The sequence below is a fragment of the Mus pahari genome, chromosome 16 (genome assembly GCF_900095145.1).
Source record: "Mus pahari chromosome 16, PAHARI_EIJ_v1.1, whole genome shotgun sequence".
In the NCBI taxonomy this organism is placed as follows: domain Eukaryota; kingdom Metazoa; phylum Chordata; class Mammalia; order Rodentia; family Muridae; genus Mus; species Mus pahari.
The window spans coordinates 63,813,941-63,836,027 of record NC_034605.1 but is presented as its reverse complement, the minus strand read 5'-3'; the positions used below and the strand labels follow the sequence as shown (position 1 = coordinate 63,836,027).

Here is a 22,087-nt window from a genome sequence, read left to right as displayed (position 1 = left end):
TCAGCAGAGAAAACTTATCTGTAAGATTAGGGTGTGGACAAGCCAGTAGGGCATTTTTTTTTATTAGTGACTTATTGAGGGGGCACTAGGGGTCATCCCATTATGGATTATATCATTCCTGTATGGCAGTCGGGGTCTTAATAGAAAGAAGTCTGAGTAATCCATGATGAGAAAGCCAATAATCAGTAATCCTTCATGGGCTGTGCATCATCTCCTGCCTCCAGGTTACTGCCCTACTTGAGTTCCTGTTCTGACTTCCTTTGGTGATGGACTTTAAGTAAGCAAAACAAACCCTTTCTTTTTCAAGTTTCTTTTGTTATTGTGTTTTATCACAGCAATAGTAACACTAAGACATTGTTGGACTAAAATTCCATGTTACTTCTCCAGATATTTCTTAAACCACTCAGGAGTGAAGAGCATCAAGTATGAGATGCAAGGAAAAAAAGGTGGTTCTCTGCTGTTCTCTGGGTTAAGATCCACGGGATCAGTTCTACACCATCTATTGAGCATACCCACACCCAACCCTTCAGGGCAGGTAGGATCCGATCTTATTATGTGTTCCAGCACCTAGAGGCCTAATCCAGTCACCAGCAGAACAAATCAAAACAAGGGCAAAACTGACTTCCTGGCCTGAAACTCTATTTAAAGCTCAAGTGAAGTACATCAGAGTCACATCCTAGGATCTCAGCCACATCTGAAGATCTGAGTTTGTGGAGTGCATGAAGACCTTAGAAGTCTTCCTGGTAAGGTCCTGGAACTGGAAGTGACACTGGATTAGAAAACTGGGACAATCTGGCATAATCTCCAGGAATGAGTCTATTTTCTCAATATCTGTAGTTTTATTCTTTGGAGGTGGAAGAAAGTAGGAAAACTAAGAGGAATAAAAGATACTACATGGTTAACTTGACATTGTTCCCATAAAGTACAAATCTGAGTCTTTTTGCAGAGATCAATAGCTGGTCCCTTGTGCCTCAGGTATGTTTTCTATCTCCTTGCACATTGCCACTGGGTTAACTACAATTCCTCATTAACATGTGCAAAAGTATTAGCAGATGACATAGCTCTCCTTAGGCCTTATAGTGAGGGTTGTTTGAGAGGCACATTAAGTCATGATTTGAATCCTGTGAGTGGCTGTATTCTGTATCCCACCTACACTGGTATCCAGTGGCTTTTCCTTATGAGACTTTTATCACTGAAGTAGTGATTATGGTATATAGTCACTAAGACAGAACCAAGGGAATAGTACTGATTCTTTCCAGATTTTTAAGGCCAGGAGCTCAGAAATTTTCCATTCAAGATGGGAGCTTTCAAGACAATCCCACATATCAACTTTTAGGTAGGGATATGAAAGTCATTTGGACACAGCTCTCTGGGTTGCCTCGTGCTTAGAATCAGATGCCACATAAGTTTATACAAATCCATATCCTACATCCCTGACTGTCTAACATTTCAATTTTGAGGTTCATTGACATCTTTCTGGTAATGTAAGTTTGTAATACACAGGCTGTTTCTACTCCTAGAATTGGGGACACTTACTGAGCACAACTAAATATCATCCATGGAATCTTTTACCCCAAGTACATATTTATTCATTTTCAAAATCTGTGCACTGATATTCAAAAAAAGTACTTCAAGTAATTTACTCTAACACTTCTTTCTTTATTTCTCAGAAAGGAGTGAAAGGCATTTTGGAAGAGCTGCAGTTGGCCAACTTTATTTTCCTTCCTCACTGTCTAGGTGCTTAAGGTATGAGACCTGCTATCTGGCTGGCCATCCTGTGCTTGGGAGTGTCTGAAGCTATTCTATCATCTGATCCCAGTTTGGATTCTGAGTGGAAAGAGTGGAAGATAAAATATGATAAAAAATACAGCATGGTTAGTAATATGAACACTATTAAGCCAGACCCCATGGAGAATAGTCCCTATTAGGATTTATGGTGCAATAGAGGTCATAGAGACTACCTTTTATTAAGTTGTGCACCAGCAATACAGCATAGTAAGAATTTCTGTTCTTAGGTATATGAAGAATGGCTTTTTCTGCAGTGTCCTGAGACCTGTCTCATGAACTCTGGCAGTGAGTTCTCCTTGTAAGCTTGTGGACAAGTTTTAGTTATAAAGAAATGTCAGGCATTATGTTTATTTCCAGGAGGCAGAAGGGCTGAAGAGAGCAGTATGGGAAGAAAACATGAAACTGGTCAAACAGCATAATATTGAATATTATCAAGGAAAGAATAACTTCACTATGCAGGTCAATGGCTTTGGTGACATGGTGAGTTTCAGATGGACTCCATCACATATTTTTTTTCCAATTTTTTGGTGAAATCTTTTGATTTTTAATGATTCTTGTTTTCCTTGAAGACCAGAGGAGAATTCAGGAAGATGCTGACTGATGTTCCATTCCCGAATCTTAGGAAGAAGAGAAGCATCCGCCAACCTATTGCTGGTTATCTCCCCAAATTTGTGGACTGGAGAAGAAGAGGCTACGTGACTTCCGTGAAGCATCAGGTATAAAAGTATCACATGACTGTCTTGTTCATTCTCTTGGGAGAAAATAGCAGCACTGATATCTATTTTTGTGTTGAGTGTAGAGTGATACACAATATAATTTTTTTTTTTTTTTGGTTTTTCGAGACAGGGTTTCTCTATGTAGCCTTGGCTGTCCTGGAACTCACTTTGTAGACCAGGCTGGCCTCGAACTCAGAAATCTGCCTGCCTCTGCCTCCCGAGTGCTGGGATTAAAGGTGTGCGCCACCACGCCCGGCACAATATAATTTTTAATTAAATTATATTTTTCTTATGTATTCACTTTGTTTTTTATTTTTGTTGTTTTTTTAATTTAATTCTATTTTTTTTACTTATTCACTTTACATCCAGTACACTGCCCACTTCCCAGTCATCTTTTCCCACAATGCTTTTTCCCTCCCTCTCCCCCTATTCTCTGATCAGGTGAAGTCATGTCCATCCACCATTTTCTACCTCTACCTAGTGGCCTCCATCCAATCATTCTCCATATTTATTGCTGGTAATATGCCTCCCTTGCCAGTAATTTAAGTCTCTACAATGCTAGGTGCTTCTTCTCATATTGAGACCTGATAAGGCAGCCCAGATAGTTGAACATACCCGACAATCATGCAACAGCTTTTGGATAGCCCCTATTTCAATTGTTCAGGACCCACATAAATGTCAAGCAGCACATCTGCTACATATGAGTGGGGAGGCCTACTACACATGAATGAGTCGAGCCTGAGGACTCTTTAATAGGTGGTTCAGTCTCTGAGAACTGCAAGACTACAGCCTTGTTGACTCAAATGATCTTTGTGTGGAGTAAATGGAACCTCATGAAATTGCCAAGCTTTTGTACGTTAAGGACTTCATCAATAGTACAAGTTGGGAGCCCGTAGAGTGGAAAGGATCTTCACTAACCCTAAATCTGATAGAGGGCTAATATCCAAAATTTACAAATAACTCAAGAAGTTAGCACCAACAACACAAATAATCCAATTACAAAGTGGAGGACAGAACTAAACAGCATTCTCAAAAGATGAATCTAGAATGGCCGAAAAGCCCTTAGTCGTCAGGAAAATGCATATCAATCAACTATGACATTCCATCTAACTTTTATCAAAATGGGTAAGATAAAAAACTCAAGAGGTAGCATATGCTGAGGAGGATGTGAAACAAGAGGAAGAGTTTTTTTTTTTTAATGCTTATGGGAATGCAAACTTGTATAACCAGTTTGGAAGTCAATTTGGTGTTTTCTCTGAAAACTGAGAGTACTTCTACCTCAAGACTGAGCTATACTTTTCTTAGGCGTATACCTGAAATATTCTTCAACATCTCACAGACAATTGTTCAACTATGTTCATAGCCTCATTATTCATAATAGCCATAATGTCACTTTTAATGATATTTTTCTATTTTGAATATTTCATATGTTTGTACAATGTGTAGGGATCATGTCATCCACCATTATCTACCTCTACCTAGTGGCCTCCATTCAATCATTCTTCATATTATGTGCCTTATTTATTGCAGTAATAGCAACCAGACAACATAATGCGATTCCCATATGTTCATAAATATACATGCACAAGTGCATGTAACCATTCAGTGGGGTACAAGAAAGCTGGCAGCCTCCAGTTCTTTAAGAAGAATAAAACTTCTTCCCTTGGCACCAATAACCTGCTAACAGTTCATTCTTTGACATAGTATTCAGCTGTCTGATTTGGGGTTGCTATTTGTTTGTGTGTGACAGTTTTTTATTCTCTACTTAGGGCAGATGTAATTCCTGTTGGGCCTTTTCTGTGGCTGGTGCCATAGAAGGACAGATGTTCCGGAAAACAGGGAGACTAGTCTCATTGAGTGCACAAAACCTAGTGGACTGTTCTAGAATGGAAGGGAATCGTGGCTGTTATACAGGAAGTACATTCTATGCTTTAAAGTATGTGTGGAATAATGGAGGTCTGGAGGCTGAGTTAACCTATCCATACGAAGGAAGGGTAAGTGGGTTTTCTAAGCTATTGTCATTTCAGTCATACCAGGCAAGAGAAAACTGTAGAAATAATCCAGTCCTCAGAACTCACACTGGAAGGTAGAATCATTGTATAACATCAAAGTCTCATTATCAGTCTGTGCACACCCTAATGATGCAGAGGTTCCATGTTGCTGTTCCTGCTTATTGCACACACAGAATATGGAAATCATTCCACATATAATAGATATTCCTTTATGTGATAATTTCTTATGGACATATAGATCTATAAGGTCTCATTGAAGATATGAGATCTGATATTTTCAAATCATTCCATTCATTTCACTTCCTGGGATGTTCTATAGCAGCCCAGATTTAGGTATACTCAGCTATAATTTGCATTGCTGTGATTTTGACTCATGCTTTCCTGCAAGTGAATGGAAATAACGGATTCTCTTACCTTTCTACCTTTTAAAGGAAGGACACTGCCGATACCTCCCTGAACGTTCTGCAGCTAGAATCACTGACCTTTCGTTTGTCTCCAACAGTGAGGAAGACTTAATGCGTGCTGTAGCAACTATAGGGCCCATCTCTGTCGGCATTGATGCTTCACATGAATCTTTCACGTTTTATAGGGGAGGTAAGCATGTGTTCTTCATTGTAGGTTGCAACCTGATTGGGGGTCAAATGACATTTTCACAGGGGTTGACTATCAGATGTCCTGCATGTTGTGTATTTACATTATGATTCATAGCAGTAGCATAATTGGAGTTATGAAGTAACAAAGAAAATAATTTCCTGTTTGGGTGTCATCAGAACATGAGGAACTGTATTAAATGATCATTAGGAAGATTGAGGACCATTCTTCTAGATATAACAAGGAATCGTTGTGATAATCCTACCAGATAGAGGGGACACATTACTTTGTATAACATTTGATGCATATAACTAGTATATAGATAGTAATAACATGCTCCAATGCATGTGAACCGCTTGAAGCTTAACATCCCCAAATCATCCCAGAAAGTGAAATGAGCTAGGATACATATCATTCCCATGCATATGAGTACTTCATAATATATCATTATTTTTATGCTTAAATTACTTAACTTTCTTCCACTTCATATATATTAAGTTATGGAAAGATAGTCTTTCTAGAATTTAATTCTAAAGAGTGTATTGAATTAAATAATTTTTTTAAGACAGGGTTTCTCTGTGTAGCCCTGGCTTTCCTGGAACTCACTTTGTAGACCAGGCTGGCCTCCAACTCAGAAATTTGCCTGCCTCCCGAGTGCTGGAATTAAAGGCGTGTGTCACAATGCCTGGCTTGAATTAAATAATTTTATATTCAGTTATATTTTGTTGAAATAGGGTTCTCAGTAAAAAATCAAAAGAGAATAGGATTTGTATTTAAGTAGGGAAGTGTGTATTAACAAAGTTATATTTGTTGTATCTCCTTGCATTTGGATGAAAAACTATATAAGGATTCTGGTCAATACTGGGTCCTATTTTTTAAATTAATCTTTTTATTTGTTTACATTTCAAATGATATTCTCCTTTCTAGTTACCCTTACCCAAGCCCTATCCCAACCCCCTCTCCCATTTGCTTCTATGGGAGTGTTCCTCCACCTACTCACTCACTCCTGCCTCACAACTCTAGCATCCTCCTACTCTGGGGCATCCAGCTTCCACAGGACCAAGGGCCTCCCATCCCATTGATTTCTTAATAGGCCATCCTCTGCCACATATGTAGCTGGAGCCATGTATCCCTTCACGTATACTCTTGGGTTGCTGGTTTAGTCTCTGAGAGCTCTGGGTAGTTCTGTTAGTAGACATTGTTTTTCCTATAGGGTTTCAATCACATTTAGCTCCTTCAAGCCTTCTCCTAGCTTTTCCACTGGGGTCCCAGGGCTCAGTCCAATGGTTGAGTATATCTGCATCTCTATTAGTGAGGTGCTCATAGAACCTCTCAGTAAACAGCCATACCAGGGTCTTGTCAGCAAGAGCTTCTTGGCATCATCAATAGAGTAAGGGTTTGGTGTTTGCAGATGGGATGGATCCCTAGTTGTGGTGGTGTCTAGATGGCCTTTCCTTTGTCTTCTGGACATTTTTTTTTGTCTTATTAGAAAAGGCCTTACTAATTTTTATTTACCGTTGTCATTATTAGGTCTCTGGTTCTTCTCACACCTTTTGTATTTTCCAGGCATTTATTATGAGCCAAAATGTGGGAGTAATACTGTCAACCATGGTGTTCTGTTAGTCGGCTATGGTTATGAAGGAAGAGAGTCAGATGGTAGAAAATACTGGCTGATAAAGAACAGGTATAAACTGCAAGTGTTTATGTTTAAGTTTCTGAATAAGTTTTATGCTTGGAGTCAGAATGGGAATAAGAGTCTCCATAAATAGTCTCCAAAATACATTAAACAGCAACCATTTTTTGTGATGAATTATATGTGTGCAATATACCTACTTGCATTCATGCATGCCAGCATGTGCTTGTGTGTTTGTGTGTGTGTGTTTGTGTTTCCAGTGTTGACAGCCATTGTTTGCCTTAGCTGTCTACCATGGAGGCTGCATATTTCACTGATTTTAGAGATTATCATCTTGTGTAGTTGCTTAGCCAGCTTCTCCAGGTGTGTCTTCACTTTATGGGACTTCAGGCAAGCTATAATGATAATCTCACATTTAAAAATTATTATTTTTGCTAATGTGAGGGTGTTTGTGTGAACTTTCATTCTACATGTGAGCAGTTGCCCATGGAGATGTGAAGAGGACATCAGATGATCTGAAAATGTAGTTAGAGGAGGCTGTGAGATGATTGATTTGGGTACTGGGAAAGGAACAAGCTTTCTGTGGAAAAAGCCCTTGTTCTTAGGCACAGATCCAACTCCAGTCTCCATTCTTGGTTTACGTGGGATCTTGGACTTGAACTCCAGTCCTTTCTCTTTTGTGACCATCACTTGAACATTTGAACACTATGACTGGGCAAACAAGTTATAGTATGTGAGTTGTTCAGATTTAGCCACTGGTTTCTTGACTAGTAATATGCTTGTGACATTGATTTTATAAAAGATGGCATATTGTTGGTTCTGTGCCATCTTTGGGTGGAAAATATTCTTATTTTTCATTGCTGTGATTTTCATAGTCCTTTGTGAGATAACTTTTGTTTCATCGAGGTGAATATTTTTCATTTTTTGGTCATTGAGTTAAGTAGACTTCTGGATCAGTGTTTACACATGGAATTATTGTAAAGAATGCACTGTCCTATGTTCTTTCTTCTGAATGGGAGACATGTTTTCTTTCAGTTATGGTGAAGGATGGGGTATGAATGACTACATGAAGATTGCCAGAGGCAGGAACAACCACTGTGGAATTGCTACATATGCCGTCTACCCCAGAGTGTAAACTGCCTGATGGTAAGAAGAAAGGGTTGGAGTGGAGACAATCTGGAAAGTGGAGGCACTTCCCGTTTACCATGACCAGGCTCTGCTGCAAGGATAGAGCACATGAGTTACTGTACAACATGATGTAGTGTGAATTCTGTTGTGTCTATCCAGTAAGGCATGATGGCTACTGTACATTAAGCATTTCATTAATTTCTATTTGATTCCCATAATAGTTTGATTTTGTTTAATAGTTGTACAAAATATATTGAAAAAAAGATTTAAGTTCAACTGTAGTGTCTGTCTTACTTTAATTTTGAAAAGTAGTGACTTTTAAAGTTTATGTAGTTCATTTTATTTAAGATGTGTTTTGGTAAAATGTAATTACATTGCCTCTTTTACTTTTCTTCCTCAAAATCCTCTCAGATCTCCTCACTCTAACTCCCCATATATCTCCACTCTCATTTTCTTTCACACTGATTGTTTATTTTAGTTTGATTATTATCATTATGTATACATATGCTTCCATATATATATATATATATATGGAATATATATATATATATATATATATATATATATATATATAGATAGATAGATAGATATCTCCACAAATATATAATAAAACTTGCTCAATGCTGAATACTTTTTTTGTTTTTTCTGTGCACATGACTTCAGGATTGATCACTTTCTATTGTGTAGTTGATTAGGGATTTGCCCCTAGGAGTGTTCATTCTCTTTCTTTCAACCTTCCTAACTCCTGCACCTAAGGCTCAGTGAGCATTGTGAAGGAAAGGTCAAAATGACTAGGAGCCAGTGTACTATGATGTTGAATGTAATGAGAGCTTATAGAGCAGACGACATGGTTTTCAAGTGATGTTATAGGCCAAAATTCTAAAAATAATCCATCCAAGATTGAATCATAATTCATTCAGGTAGAATTATGATAAAGTACTTTATTTAAATTGAAAAATTGATGAACTGAATATCATTTTACCTCATACTGTGTAAGTTACTTCCTTATTATAGTTTTGTTCAATTAATATCTCAGAGAAGAGTTTTTTAATTTTTAATTTTTGGACACAAAAGAGATGTAGAGAGGGGTGTTGATTCCTTAATTGGTTCTTGTTTGTGTCAATAAAGGAGACAGATTCCAGTTGCTGGGCAAAAAGGAAAAAAAGGTCAGACCTATGGGTCCCAGGAGGAAGATAGGAACAAAGAGCAAAGGGGTTAAGACCAGGCTTTGGAACAAGGATGAAGCTGCAGACATTTAGGTCTTGCGGCACCTCTAGTCTGTTGCCTCTGCCATGAGCATGGTCCAAAGAGGATGTAGGGAGTTGGTTGATAAGATTAGGCAGGAAAATCTTCACCAAGGACTTAAGTTATTTGGATAGTTTTAAAATAATAAAGCTCTCTAGTGTTTTCATCCTTGGGATTAAGGTGGGCAAGAAGAAAAAGGAGGCAGCCAGCGCAATTGCCAAAAGCTTGTCAAAGCCAGTTGTGATAGGCTGGAGCATCCATTGCAGGTCCTGGGAAAAACAGTCAGCCCGCTGTTGGTGGAGCTGAGACCAGCAGCTCATCTTAGAGACTAGCTGGGAACATTGGCCAGGCAGCCAAGAAGGTGGAAGCATGTTTTTAAAAATTGCGTGAAACATTATGAAGTTTGTAATGAGACTGTATTATATGTAAAATGATAACATCAATAGACTTGCTAATTGGGAATGGGGAACATCTTGAGAAGTCCCATCCTTAGGAAATGAGTGCTAATTGGTACAGTGACCTTTTATAGTTACATAAGTAACTCAGTATAAAGACATGCATTTGTGTGCTATTGGTGCTCTTAGAGAAAGAGGGATGACCTTTTTTTTAAGTCATTTTTCCATTTATGTTTATAAGTGTGTCTGTGTTTTAAAATGAGAATTTGTGTATTTACTATCACTGTGAATCTCCTTGGCTTCACCTCAATCACATGCATCATTTTCCCTGTGACTCTATTGAAGACATCAGCGTAACTGGAACTTCATTTACATGATTTTTATTCTAGTGACACTTTTAGAAGCTTCAGTGCCTCGACATGCAAGAGCACTTAAATACATCTTTGTAATAAAACATGCTGGATTCACTATTCTATTGTATTGTTTCTGTTGTTAGTGTCTGAATTCACCTATATGAAGCAATGAATTTTGCCATATGCATATATGAATGGAAACTTATCGCACATATGTACACACACATTGAGTGTGTACATTTATATACATCTACACTGGAACACTCATAAATATACACACGTTTAGCTTAGCACCAACTTTACAGTCTGGTATCTAGTATAGGTGTTAGAGTGTATCCTGGATATATAAGAGATGATAATCCTAGAATTTTCTTATTTTATCTTTCCAGTGATTTCAATTTGGAGACTAATGAGTGTTTCTAGTAACCCTCATTACATGGAGAATACATAGGATGAGGTCAGAAAAATGGTCCTCTCACCATCTGGATTGACATCGTTTGCCAGATCAATTGCCTGGAAATTTTAATAGAGAATTTATTTAAAGCAACTATCTAAAAGTCACTGCCCTCCTTGCAAGAGATATACCTACCCATGTACTGGGCATAATGTCTGGTAGGGGTTGACTACTAGACAAACTCCTTTAAAATATGTATTTCTTTCTTGATTAGAGAATAGACACATGTTGGCATATAACTGATGAGCATAGGAAGAGACACAATCCCACTAAGCCTTGTTTTTTTGTGATATCTGACAATTTCTTCAACATACTTTGAGTTTATTTTGTTCCAATTTGGTGAGTATGATAACATGCTCTCTAGAGGCCTTGTTCAATCGTGGAGTATGGTGGTTCTTGTGTAGGAATGCTCTGCTAAATGTTAATTGAGGTTTTCTACCCTATCTTAGGTCATTTAATCCCCAAATAAAGACAAAACCTTTATATTTATATTAAGCCATAAAAGCACTAGAGCTGGGCAAATATCAACCTGTATGCTATTTTGTCTCCTTCATTGTCAAAAACCCAGATACACAACTTACCTTGTTCTTTGTGGACTTCTCCTACCCCAACTGACATGTTCTTATGGCCATGTTTTCAGTATCTCCTTACTACATGGTGTCATCTTCCTTCTTCCTCCCTTCTCCCTTTCTTTGTGGTAGCCTCTGCCTCAGATTCAAAGCCTGGCACTGAAGTCTTGCCTACCTTTCTTCTGCTCAGCTACAGGTTGTCAGCATTTTCATTCAACCAATAGTTTTAAATTAGGGATCAAGGTTTGCACAACAGAAGCTGGCATACATTAGAATTCAGTCATCATGAGGTAACTAGACCTTAGGGCAAATGATTAAGCATTACAGTGCATAGCAACAGATCAAACTTCAACACAGGAAGGTATATTAGAGGTATAAGAAGGTATATTGCATAGAGAGTTTTCTATAAACAATCCAAACAATTCTAGACTAAGTACTGTCAATAAAGATAGTGAGTCATTGGCCAAATATACTAGCAGTCATTGTTGAGACTTTGTTCGAGCTCTTACCCAATCAAACTTTGAGGCATAGTTTTGAAGGATTTATCTAGTGGATTATAGCTTTTCTCATAACCCTGAAATTTCTTTGTTTAAGGAATTTTGACATTTTCCTTCCCTTTGGAGAAAAAGGCTAACCTTTTTGCTTATCTTAGAGAGAAAATCTATTTCTAAATCATATGTGTCTTGATTCTCTCTGTAACCACTATGTTTAGTAATCCCCAGGCCAGCCCATATTCCTCTAACAAATACTGTTCTCCTGCAGTCAGAAGGTGCTGGATATATCTGTATGTGACTAAGGAAACCTGATTATTTGTAGATATTGGCTTCTGCATTGTTTGTCTCAGGGTTTTAAGCTGTGGCTTATGAGTTATGATAGTGAATATATATGCTGTCAGTATCCGGTGTGTCTAAGAGTCAGTTCAGTGAAGTCTAAAAGGACAATTTTTCTCTAGGTGTGTCATGGCCCAGGTACAGTTAGGATTAAAGTGATAAATCCAGAACTTGGAGACCACCCATGAAAGTTAAAGCAGTGGGCATTTCCTTTAACTAGATGGATGACTGTGTCCGAGTCTCTGTGTAGCTCCTCCACAATTTGCCCCAACCACATGGTAAGTATATCTGAAAGGCTACTTTCAGAAGCTGAGATGTTTTTATTTTGCAAGTTTCATGATTACTACAGGGCCAAAGCCGGAAGTTTTCTGGACAGGGGCCCAGACTACAATGGACTATGATGATGGGCAGCAAAGTTTGGTTGGGAACATTTGTCATATTTACCATGAAACAGACAGGGCTGTGACAGCTGTTATAATGCTTATTAATGTTGGTCATGCACTCATTCAATGAGTAATCATAACAACACTATAATGGGTAGAACAATAGAATTTGATCTTTCTGAAGCTTCAGGGTAGTCCTCCTCCATTTGTGATATATTCATCAATAATCTGACAGTAAGTTTGTCTTATAGTACCTGAGATGAAGTAATAAATCCATAGTCTTTCTTTATTGGATAATGATTTAGGGTTGTTTGAGTAAAGCATAAATTCTGGATCTGATTAATTGTATAGGTTTTTCCACTCTGAGGACTTCTCTAGAACCCCAAGCCAGTAGGCTCTGGAATAATGTGTTCCCAGAGACTTTGTTGGGCAAGAAAGATAGAACACAGAAACAATAGCTAATGCAATGAGACATTCAGTGCATAAACAACTTAGCCCCTAGCAAGTGACATGACAACTGTAACATGCCTGTCTCACAAGAATAACTGTAACATCTAGTATTTTGGGGGTCTATTGTTATCTCAGGGGAGGTAGAATCAATTCTGTAACTAGATTACTAAAGCATCTTGCTTAGGTATCCTGGAGACAGACAAGAGGTGAAAGTGGATAGAGAAATTTCCATCAGGAATGTGCCTTTTCTTTTAGTTATGACTTATGGATGATAAGCTGAGTAGGTACACCTAAGGCAGATTCCTTGATTACAGGCTCTGTGAATTCTTGGAGAACATGTTGAGACTCAAAAGTCCACTCAATATAAATGAGCTACTTAATTTTGGGCTTCATTGCAAAACTGATAAGGAGGCGCAGCCTCTTTGTGCAAAATGAGTAATCTAAAATCTATAAAATTTTGGAATTACCATGCCTGCTCTCATGTTCTTGAGTATGTTGAGAAGTTGGAAAACCAAAAGAGATCATCATTTTCCTCATTGTGGTACTCTGCTTTATTTTTAAAATGAATGAATGAATGAATGAATAAACAAACAAACAAAAAAGAAAAAGAAAAAAAGAAATCAACAATGACAAACAATGACCATAAAACATGGCTGAGTATGTAAGTTTGTCTTTGAGCCTCTTTCCATAACTTAATATAGCCTCTATCAGCTATGAAACTAAGAAGGTTAGGTATGGTGATTCCCCAAGAATTTCTTTTATTGTTGAAAATAGTTTTCTCTATCCTGGATATTTTGTGATTCCAAATGAATTTGCAAATTACTCATTCTCACTCTATGAAGAATTAAGTTAGGATTTTTATGGGGATTGCATTTAATCTGTAGATTACTTTTGGCAAGATGGCCATTTTTACTATATTAATCCTGCCAATCCACCAGCACAGGAGTTCTTTACATCTTCTGAGATCTTCAATTTCTCCCTTCAGAGACTTGAAGTTCTTGTTATACAGATCTTTCACTTGCTTGGTTAGAGTTACAACAATTTATTTTATATTATTTGTGACTATTGTAAAGGGTGTCATTTCCNNAATTTCTTTCTCAGTCTGTTTATCCTTTGAGTAGAGGAAGGCTACTGATTTGCTTGAGTTCATTTTATAGCCAGTCAGTTTGCTGAAGTTGTTATTCAAGTTTAGGTGCTCTCTGGTGGAATTTTGGGGGTCAGATTATTTTATCATATCATCTGAAAATAGTGATACTTTGACTTCTTCTTTTCCAACTTTTAACCCTTTGACCTCCTTTTGTTGTCTAATTGATCTGGATAAGACTTCAAGTACTATACTGAATAGGTAGGGTGAGAATAAGCAGCCTTGACTAGTCCTTGATTTTAGTGGGATTGCTTCAAGTTTCTCTCCATTTAATTTGATGTTAGCTATTGGTTTGCTGTATATTGCTTTTACTATGTTTAGGTATGAGCCTTGAATTTCTGATTTTTCCCAGACTTTTACCATGAAGGGATGTTGAATTTTGTCAAATGCATTCTCAGTATCTAATGAGATGATCACGTGTTTTTTCTTTGAGTTTGTTTATATAGTGGATTACATTGATAAATTTCCATATATTGAATGATTCCTGCATACCTGGGATAAAGTTTACTTGATCATAGTGAATGATCATTTTGATGTATTCTTGGATTCATTTAGCAAGAATTTTACTGAGTATTTTTGCATCGATAATCATAAAGGAAATTGGTCTGATGTTCTCTTTCTTTGTTGGGTCTTTTGTGGTTTACGTTTAAGTGTAACTGTGACTTCATAGAACAAATTGCCTAGTGTTCCTTCTGTTTATATTTTGTGGAGTAGTTTGAAGAATATTGGCAATAGGTCTTCTTTGAAAGTCTGATATAATTCTGCTTTAAAACCATATAGCCCTGGGCTCATGTTGGTTGGGAGACTTTTAATTAATTATGATCTCAAGCTGTATTACAGAGCAATAGTGATAAGTACTGAATTGTATTGGTACAGACACAAAAAGTCAGATTTATAGAACAGAATTGAAGACCCAGAAATGAACTCACTTATGGCCTTTTGATATTTGACAAAGGAGCTAAAACCATCTAGTGGAAAAAAGACAGCATTTACAACAAATGGAACTAGTTTAGCTGGAGGACAGCAATGCAAATGATCCATTCATATCTCCTTGTGCAAAGTTTAAGTCTAAGTGGATCAGGTACCTCCACATAAAACCAGACACACTGATACTAATAGAAGAGAAAGTTGTGAAGAGCCTTGAACACATGAGCAAAGGGGAAATTTTCCTGAAAAGAACACCAATGGCTTATGCTCTAAGATCAACAATAGACAAATGAGACCTCATAAAATTGCAAATATTCTGTAAGGCAAATGATACTGTCAATAGGACAAAATGGCAACCAACAGATTGCAAAAAGATCTTTATCAATCCTCCATCTGATAGAGAGCTAATACCCAATATATAGAAAAAACTCAAGAAGTTAGACTCCAAAGAATCAAATGACTCTATTAAAAAATGTTAAACAGTGCTAAACAAAGAATTCACAATTTAGGAATCTCGAATGGCTGAGAAGCACCTAAAGAAATGTTCAATTTACTTAGTCATCAGGGAAATGCAAATCAAAAAACTCTGAGATTCAACCTCACACCAGTTAGAATGGGTAAGATCAAAAACTCAGGTGACAGCAGATGCTGGCAAGGATGTGGAGAAAGAAGAATACTCCTCCCACTGTTGGTAGGATTGTAAGCAGGTACAGCAACTCTGGAAATCAGTTTGGTGATTCCTCAGAAAATAGACATATTATGAGGACCCAAGTATTTCACTCCTGGGCATATACCCAAAAGATTCTCCAACACATAACAAGGACACATACTTCACTATGTTCATAGCAGGCTTATGTATAATACCCAGAAGCTGAAAAGAATGCAGATGTCCTTCAACAGAGGAATGGATACAGAAAATGTGGTAATTTACACAATGGATTACTACTCAGCTATAAAAAACAATGATTTGGTGAAATTCTTGGGCAAGTGGATGAGTCTACAAAATATCATCCTGAGTGAGGTAATCCAATCACAAAAGAACATACATGATATACACTCATTGGTAAGTGGATATTAGCCAAAAGCTTGCAATACCCAATATACAGTTCACAGACCATATGAAGCTCAAGAAGAAGGAAGACCAAAGTGTGGATGCTTCTGTCCTTAGAAGGGGAAGCAAAATACTCATGGGGGCAAATAAGGAAATAAAGTGTGGAGCAGAGACTGAAGGTAAGGCCATCCAGAGACTGCCCCACATGGGATGCATCCCATATAGAGTCACCAAATTCAGACACTATTGCAGATTCTTAGAACTGCTTGATGACAGAAACCTGATATAGCTGTCTCCTGGAGTGTCTGCTACAGTCTAACAAATACATAGTTTGATGTTTGCAGATAACCATTGGACTGAACATGGGGGGTCCCCAATGGAGGAGCTAGAGAAAGGACTGCAGGAGCTAAGAGATTTGCAACCTCATAGGGAGAACAACAATATCAACCAGCCAGACACCGAAGATCTCCCAGGAACTAAACTACCAACCAAAGAGTACACATGGAGCTACCCATAGCTCCAGATCCATAGGTAGCAGAGAATGGCCTTGTCAGGCTTCAGTCGGATGAGAGGCCCTTGATCCTGTGAAGGCTCAATAACCCTGTGTACGGGAATACCAATGCGGGGAGGCAGGAGTGGGTGTGTTGGTGTTAGAACACCCTCAAAGAATCAGGGGGTTAGGGATACATTGGGGGTTTTCTGGACAGAGGAGAAACCTGGAAAGTGGATAACATTTGAAATGAAAATAATGAAAATATCCAATAAAAGAAAACAAAAGAAACAAAAAAGAAACTAAGAAGGCATTCTATTCCTCAGGAAACATCCGTTTTAGTAGAGCCATATAAGGGGTCATTTAAATAGTAGATTAGGGTTGTCTCCAGAGGAGTCCATTCCAACATGATAGGAAATAGTTAAGAGTAGCTCGGTTTACTTCCCACACTTCCACCACCCTGACACTAGATATAAGAGAAAAAAGACTATAGAGGACAGGAAAGAGATCCCTGAAAGAAGTCAGAGCTTGGAAAGGTGGTTATATTAGCATTCGAATACTGCTATAGTTTTATTCTAACCGATTAGGGGCAGTGAGATTCTTGAGGTAAAGTTTGATCTTTGCTACCAGGATATCTAATTTCTTCTTCTTCTTCATTTTTATGCATGATTACTTAAAAAAAAACCTCAAGCAATAGCAGTGAACAACCAACCAACAAACCTCCAAAACTAATCAACAAGCCATCACACCCCTCTTTGGGCCCTAGCATTTATCTGTACTTTTAAAATTTCCCAGAATTACAAACATCACACAACAACATAAACTATTGACAGGTGGCAAAATCATGGCTCTGCTAGAGCATGAGGCAAATCATAGTCAGCTGCTATGGATAATCTGAAACAGCCCCAAATCCCCCATGTGAGATTAAAATGAAAACAAATTTCACGATATATCTGTGTTTTGTGAAGACACCAAAACTCCAAACTTCTCACTTCAGTTAAGCATGGCAAGTTGGGGATTTCGAAAACCCTTGGAGGAAAACAAAGGACATGATTTATCCAGGTATAAGTTTGAGTTCTTCATATGCATATCTGAGTGGTATACAGTAGAAAACAAAGTATCTACAAAATCTAAAACTGAGTAATAGCTCATATCTAGGGAAATATGCATGGAAGGTGATTAGAAATGATGGAGTGGGACCAATGCAAACTTAGAGATTCCCCAGACTCTCTTCCATTTGTTAGGGCCATCCCTAACACTGAAAATTGACTGGGGTTTTATTTATTTTTATTATTATTATTTTTTTTAGATTTATTTATTTATTATATGTAAGTACACTGTAGCTGTCTTCAGACACTCCAGAAGAGGGCATCAGATCTTGTTTTATGGATGGTTATGAGCCACCATGTGGTTGCTGGGATTTGAACTCTGGACCTTCGGAAGAGCAGTCGGGTGCTCTTACCCACTGAGCCATCTCACCAGCCCGACTGGGGTTTTATATAAGCTGAAATGTTGAAATAGCAGCCCTTGTCTTTTAAACCTTTGACTACAGAACAAGCACTTTCTTGTCTTCAGACTTTTTGAGCTCTGTAAGCCCCCCATTGTATGACCCCTTTCCCTGACTCTAAGGGGGTGTTACCTTTCTACCCATCCACTTCATCCTCACTGCCTTAGCATCACCCTATGCTGGGCATTTAGCCTCCATTGATGCCAGATTAGGCAATCCTCTTTGAAATATGCAGCTTGAGCATTGGTCCCTCCATGTATACTCTTTGGTTGGTGGTTTAGTCACTGGGAGTGCTGGGTTGTCCAGTTAGCTGATATTGTTCTTCTTATGAGGTTACAAACCCGTTCAGGTCCTTCAGCCCTTACCATAACTTTTCCATTGGTGTCCCTGTGCTCAGTCCAATGGGAAACTAGGAGCTGGTTCTTTGAGAAAATTAACAAGATAGGTAAACTCTTAGCTAAACTAACTAGAGGACACAGAGACAGTATCCAAATTAACAAAATCAGACATGAAAATGGAGGCATAACAACAGAAACTGAAGAAATTTTAAAAAGAATCATTAGATCCTACTACAAAAGCAACAGTACTCAACAAAACTGGAAAATCTAGATGGAATGGACGATTTTTCTAGACAGATACCCGATACCAAAGTTAAATCAGAATCAGATAAACCATCAAAACAGTCCCATAACCCCTAAAGAAATAGAAATAGTCATTAAAATTCTCCCATCCCCCACCAAAAAAAATCCCAGGACCAAATGGTTTCAGTGCAGAATTCTACCAGATCTTCAAAGAAGACCTAATACCAATAGTTTTCAAATAATTCCACAAAATACATACAGAAGGAGCACTACCTAATTTGTTCTAAGAAGCCACAGTTATGCTGATACCTAAATAATTCAAAGATCTAACAAAGAAAGAGAACTTCATAGTAATTTCTCTTATGACTATCAGTGCAAAAATAATAAAATTCTCCCAAAATGAATCATTTCACTGTTTTATGTAGCTCTTCTGTTCTGTATCACTAAATCCATTTTCTTATGCTTTCCTTTTTGGTGTTTAAAACAATGCCAGTGTCTCAAATTTAATTTTTTTTGACTCGTAATTTACCTTTATGTAGGATTTGTTTAGGTTATATCTGGGTTCTGTGAGGATCTGGTTGGCCTTCTGTCCACTCCCAGTTGCTGCATTTATTTTCTGATTGTGCTAGAAAAAATGAATCATGGGTTATAGTCTTCATAATGTGACTTTGCAATAAATACTTAATTGTTTGATGGATCATGCTACACATTTGTAAGTAGGAAGTTACTTTTTTATTCCAACTTATCTTGATGACTTCCAATTCCATACCTATGTATTGTATTGCATTTAAGCTGCTACAGTTATCTTTGACCATATTCATTGGTTTATTGATTTATATTCTCCCTTTCTACCTTGTATTTCATGGTCTGATCCCATGTCAGAACCAATGAGGTATTAAAATTTCTGTCAAGTATTTTCTTTTCTTTTGTCTGAGAATAATACAATTTCTTTTTGTTTGGTTGTAAGACTTAGTAGATCTGGTTACTCTACCTGGAGTAAAGGAAGTTCTTGTCTTCATCACGAGGAACATCAGGAAATAGGTCACTGAGTTCTAACGATCTGTGTTTACAGATGCTAGAGGATGACTAATGTTGTTGGATCACCTGCTGAAGAGGAAAAGCATTATCTCTTTGGGAAGCTCATATTGCTTAATTGTTGCTCCTAGCTCCTATGTGCTCTGAAAACATCTGTTAGAATCATTCTCATGGCCCTCACTAATCACTCTTGTCATAGCACTTTGTGGGTGATACCATACTTGCTTCACAGAATATAATCAAGTCAAAGGGCTACAGATAAGGTAGCACTTTAAATTCCTTCATGTCAATAAGAAACAGAGCCAATAACTGTGAGTTGTAGCTTTCACAACACCAGGGCCAGGAAGCAGGAGTTGGTGGGTTGGGGAGCAGTGCGGGAGGTGGGAGGAGGGTATAGGGGACATTTGTGATAGCATTTGAAATGTAAATGAAGAATATATCTAATAAAAATTGTTTTAAAAATATCACAAGATAAGCACTTCCATTCAATTAAACCTTTGATGTGTGTACCTTAAAAAAAAATAGTTCACCAGTGCTCACTATTAGTCTTGCAATGGTCATTTGCTCTGAAACACAAGAAAACACATGGAGTTGACGTAAAAATGATAGGCAAGTCTCAGTGTTTCTTAAACAAACTTCACTATAAGTGAAGAAGGCCTATTCTTAACCAAAGAAGTGAACTCTCTAGAATCCTTTATTTTCAGGACAGTGAATGATGACCATGTCGCTAAAGGTATGGTTGATCAGTAAGAACCTAGAGAATAGGTCATGGAGAATTTTGAGTTTCATAAGGACCTCAGTAATGATGATGATTTGATTGCTGTTAGTAATAGATGTCTCGTGTTGTCACTGAAGCCAAAACAAGGTAATTTTCCTCAGTTGTCATCAGCTTAATCTCTCTTTACTGCTTCGTATCCTTTACATGTTCTTCATGTATCAGATAGAAATGAACAGAGAATATTTATTTTTTTGTGTTGGAAACTGAAATCTCAGTGACCCAAAGCCTGGTAAACAATGAGGAGTATTGGGTGGGGATTTTCAGCCACATATGTAGGCTCTATTTCTTGAGGTTACTTTGAGGAGTACAATAAAAGTAAAGCATATCTAGGGCCTAGGACCTCTCCAGTCTCAAGTAGTTAGCTAGATTTACAGTACCAAGCAGGAATTTCCTCATACTAATGGGTCATTAAGTCCATTGAGACAGAAGCTGTTTTCCACATTGATAAAAGTGTTTTGGAGTTCCCAGGAAGCCAGACTGTCATTGCAGTGGAAGTAGTTTTGTGATAAGGATCAAAGTGCTAAGAACCATGATGGTAGAAATAATAACTCTTTGCACTTATAAGGATGTTAGCTTGCACATTAAAACAACTTTCATTTTAAAATTTTTCATTGACTATTTTGTCTATTTACATGTTAAATGTTATCTTCCTTCCCAATTACTTCTCAGAAAACCTCTCATCCTACCCTCCCTCCCCTGCCTCCACGAGGGCACTCACCCACTCACATGCCCACTCCAGCCTTGTTACCCTAGCATTCCCCTACACTGGGACTTCAATCCTTCACAGGACCAATGGCCTCCCCCACCATTTGATGTCAGACAAGGGCATCCTCTACTACATATGCAGCTGGACACATGGGTCCCTCCATGAATATACTTTTTTTTCCCCTTGGGAGGTCTAGGGTGTCTGGTTGATAGACATTGTTGTTTTGCCTATGGGGTTGCAAACCCCTTCAGCTCCTTCAGTCCTTCCCCTAACTCCTCTGTTGAGGTCTTCCTGCTTAGTCCAATGTTTGGCTGCAAGCATCTGCACCTGTATTGGTAAGGCTCTGGCAGAGCTTATCAGGAGACATCCATATCAGGCTCCTGTTGGCAAGCATTTCTTGACATCAGCAATAGTGTCTGGGTTTGGTGCCTGCATATGGGATGGATTCCCAGGAGAGTCAAGAAAATTTCCTGGACAGAACACCAATGGTTTACGACCTATGATCAACAATCAACAAATGGAATCTCATAAAATTGCAAATATTTGGAAAGGCAAAGGATACTATCAATAGGACAAAATGGCAACCAACAGTTTGGGAAAAGACCTTTATAAATCCTACTTCTGATAGAGGGCTAATATTCAAAATATACAAAGAACTCAAGAGATTAGACTCTAGAGAACCAAATAACCCTATTAAAAATGGGGTACAGAGCTAAACAGAGAATTCCAACTGAGGAATCTTAAATGGCTGAGAAACACCTAAAGAAATATTCAACATCCTTTATCACCAGGGAAATGCAGATCAAAATGACCCTGAGATTCCACCTCACAACAGTCAGAATGGCTAATATCAAAAGCTCAGGTGACAGCAGATGCTGGCATGGATGTGGAGGAGGAACAGTCCTCCATTGTTGGTAGGATTGTAAGCTGGTACAACCACTCTGGAAATCAGTTTGGTGGTTCCTCAGAAAACTGGACATAATACTACCTGAGGACCCAGCTATACCACTCCTGGGCATATACTCAAAAGATGGTCCAACATATAACAAGGACACATGCTCCACAATGTTCACAGCAGACTTATTTATAATAGCCAGAAACTGGAAAGAACCCAGGTGTCTTTAAACAGAAGAATGGATACAGAAAATGTGGTATACTTAAACAATGAATTACTACTTAGCTACTTTTTCCTTAGTTTTTAAAATTTTATTTTATTTTTTATTTTTTTTAATTTATTTTTTATACATTTATTATTATTATTATTATTTTCTTTATTTACATTTCAAATGCTATCCCGAAAATTTCCCATACCCCTCCCCCC

General features: G+C 37.9%; 1 protein-coding gene across 1 annotated transcript; it reads left to right on the top strand.

Moving 5' to 3' along the window:
- The first annotated feature begins 1,748 nt into the window (after nucleotides 1-1,748).
- On the top strand, nucleotides 1,749-7,875 carry LOC110334024 (cathepsin 8-like). The gene is made up of 7 exons (XM_021215846.1): nucleotides 1,749-1,874; nucleotides 2,146-2,268; nucleotides 2,358-2,504; nucleotides 4,274-4,498; nucleotides 4,948-5,110; nucleotides 6,674-6,791; nucleotides 7,776-7,875. The coding sequence occupies exons 1-7, from the start codon at nucleotides 1,749-1,751 to the stop codon at nucleotides 7,873-7,875; spliced, it is 1,002 nt and encodes a 333-aa protein (XP_021071505.1).
- Nucleotides 7,876-22,087: the final 14,212 nt, after the last annotated feature.

Bases quoted from the DNA above. Each gene is read 5' to 3' on its own strand.
- LOC110334024 (XM_021215846.1), top strand. From the start codon at position 1,749: ATGAGACCTGCTATCTGGCTGGCCATCCTGTGCTTGGGAGTGTCTGAA. The intron at 1,875-2,145 runs GTTAGTAATATG...GTTTATTTCCAG, and splicing joins ATGATAAAAAATACAGCATG to GAGGCAGAAGGGCTGAAGAG. The intron at 2,505-4,273 runs GTATAAAAGTAT...TTCTCTACTTAG, and splicing joins TGACTTCCGTGAAGCATCAG to GGCAGATGTAATTCCTGTTG.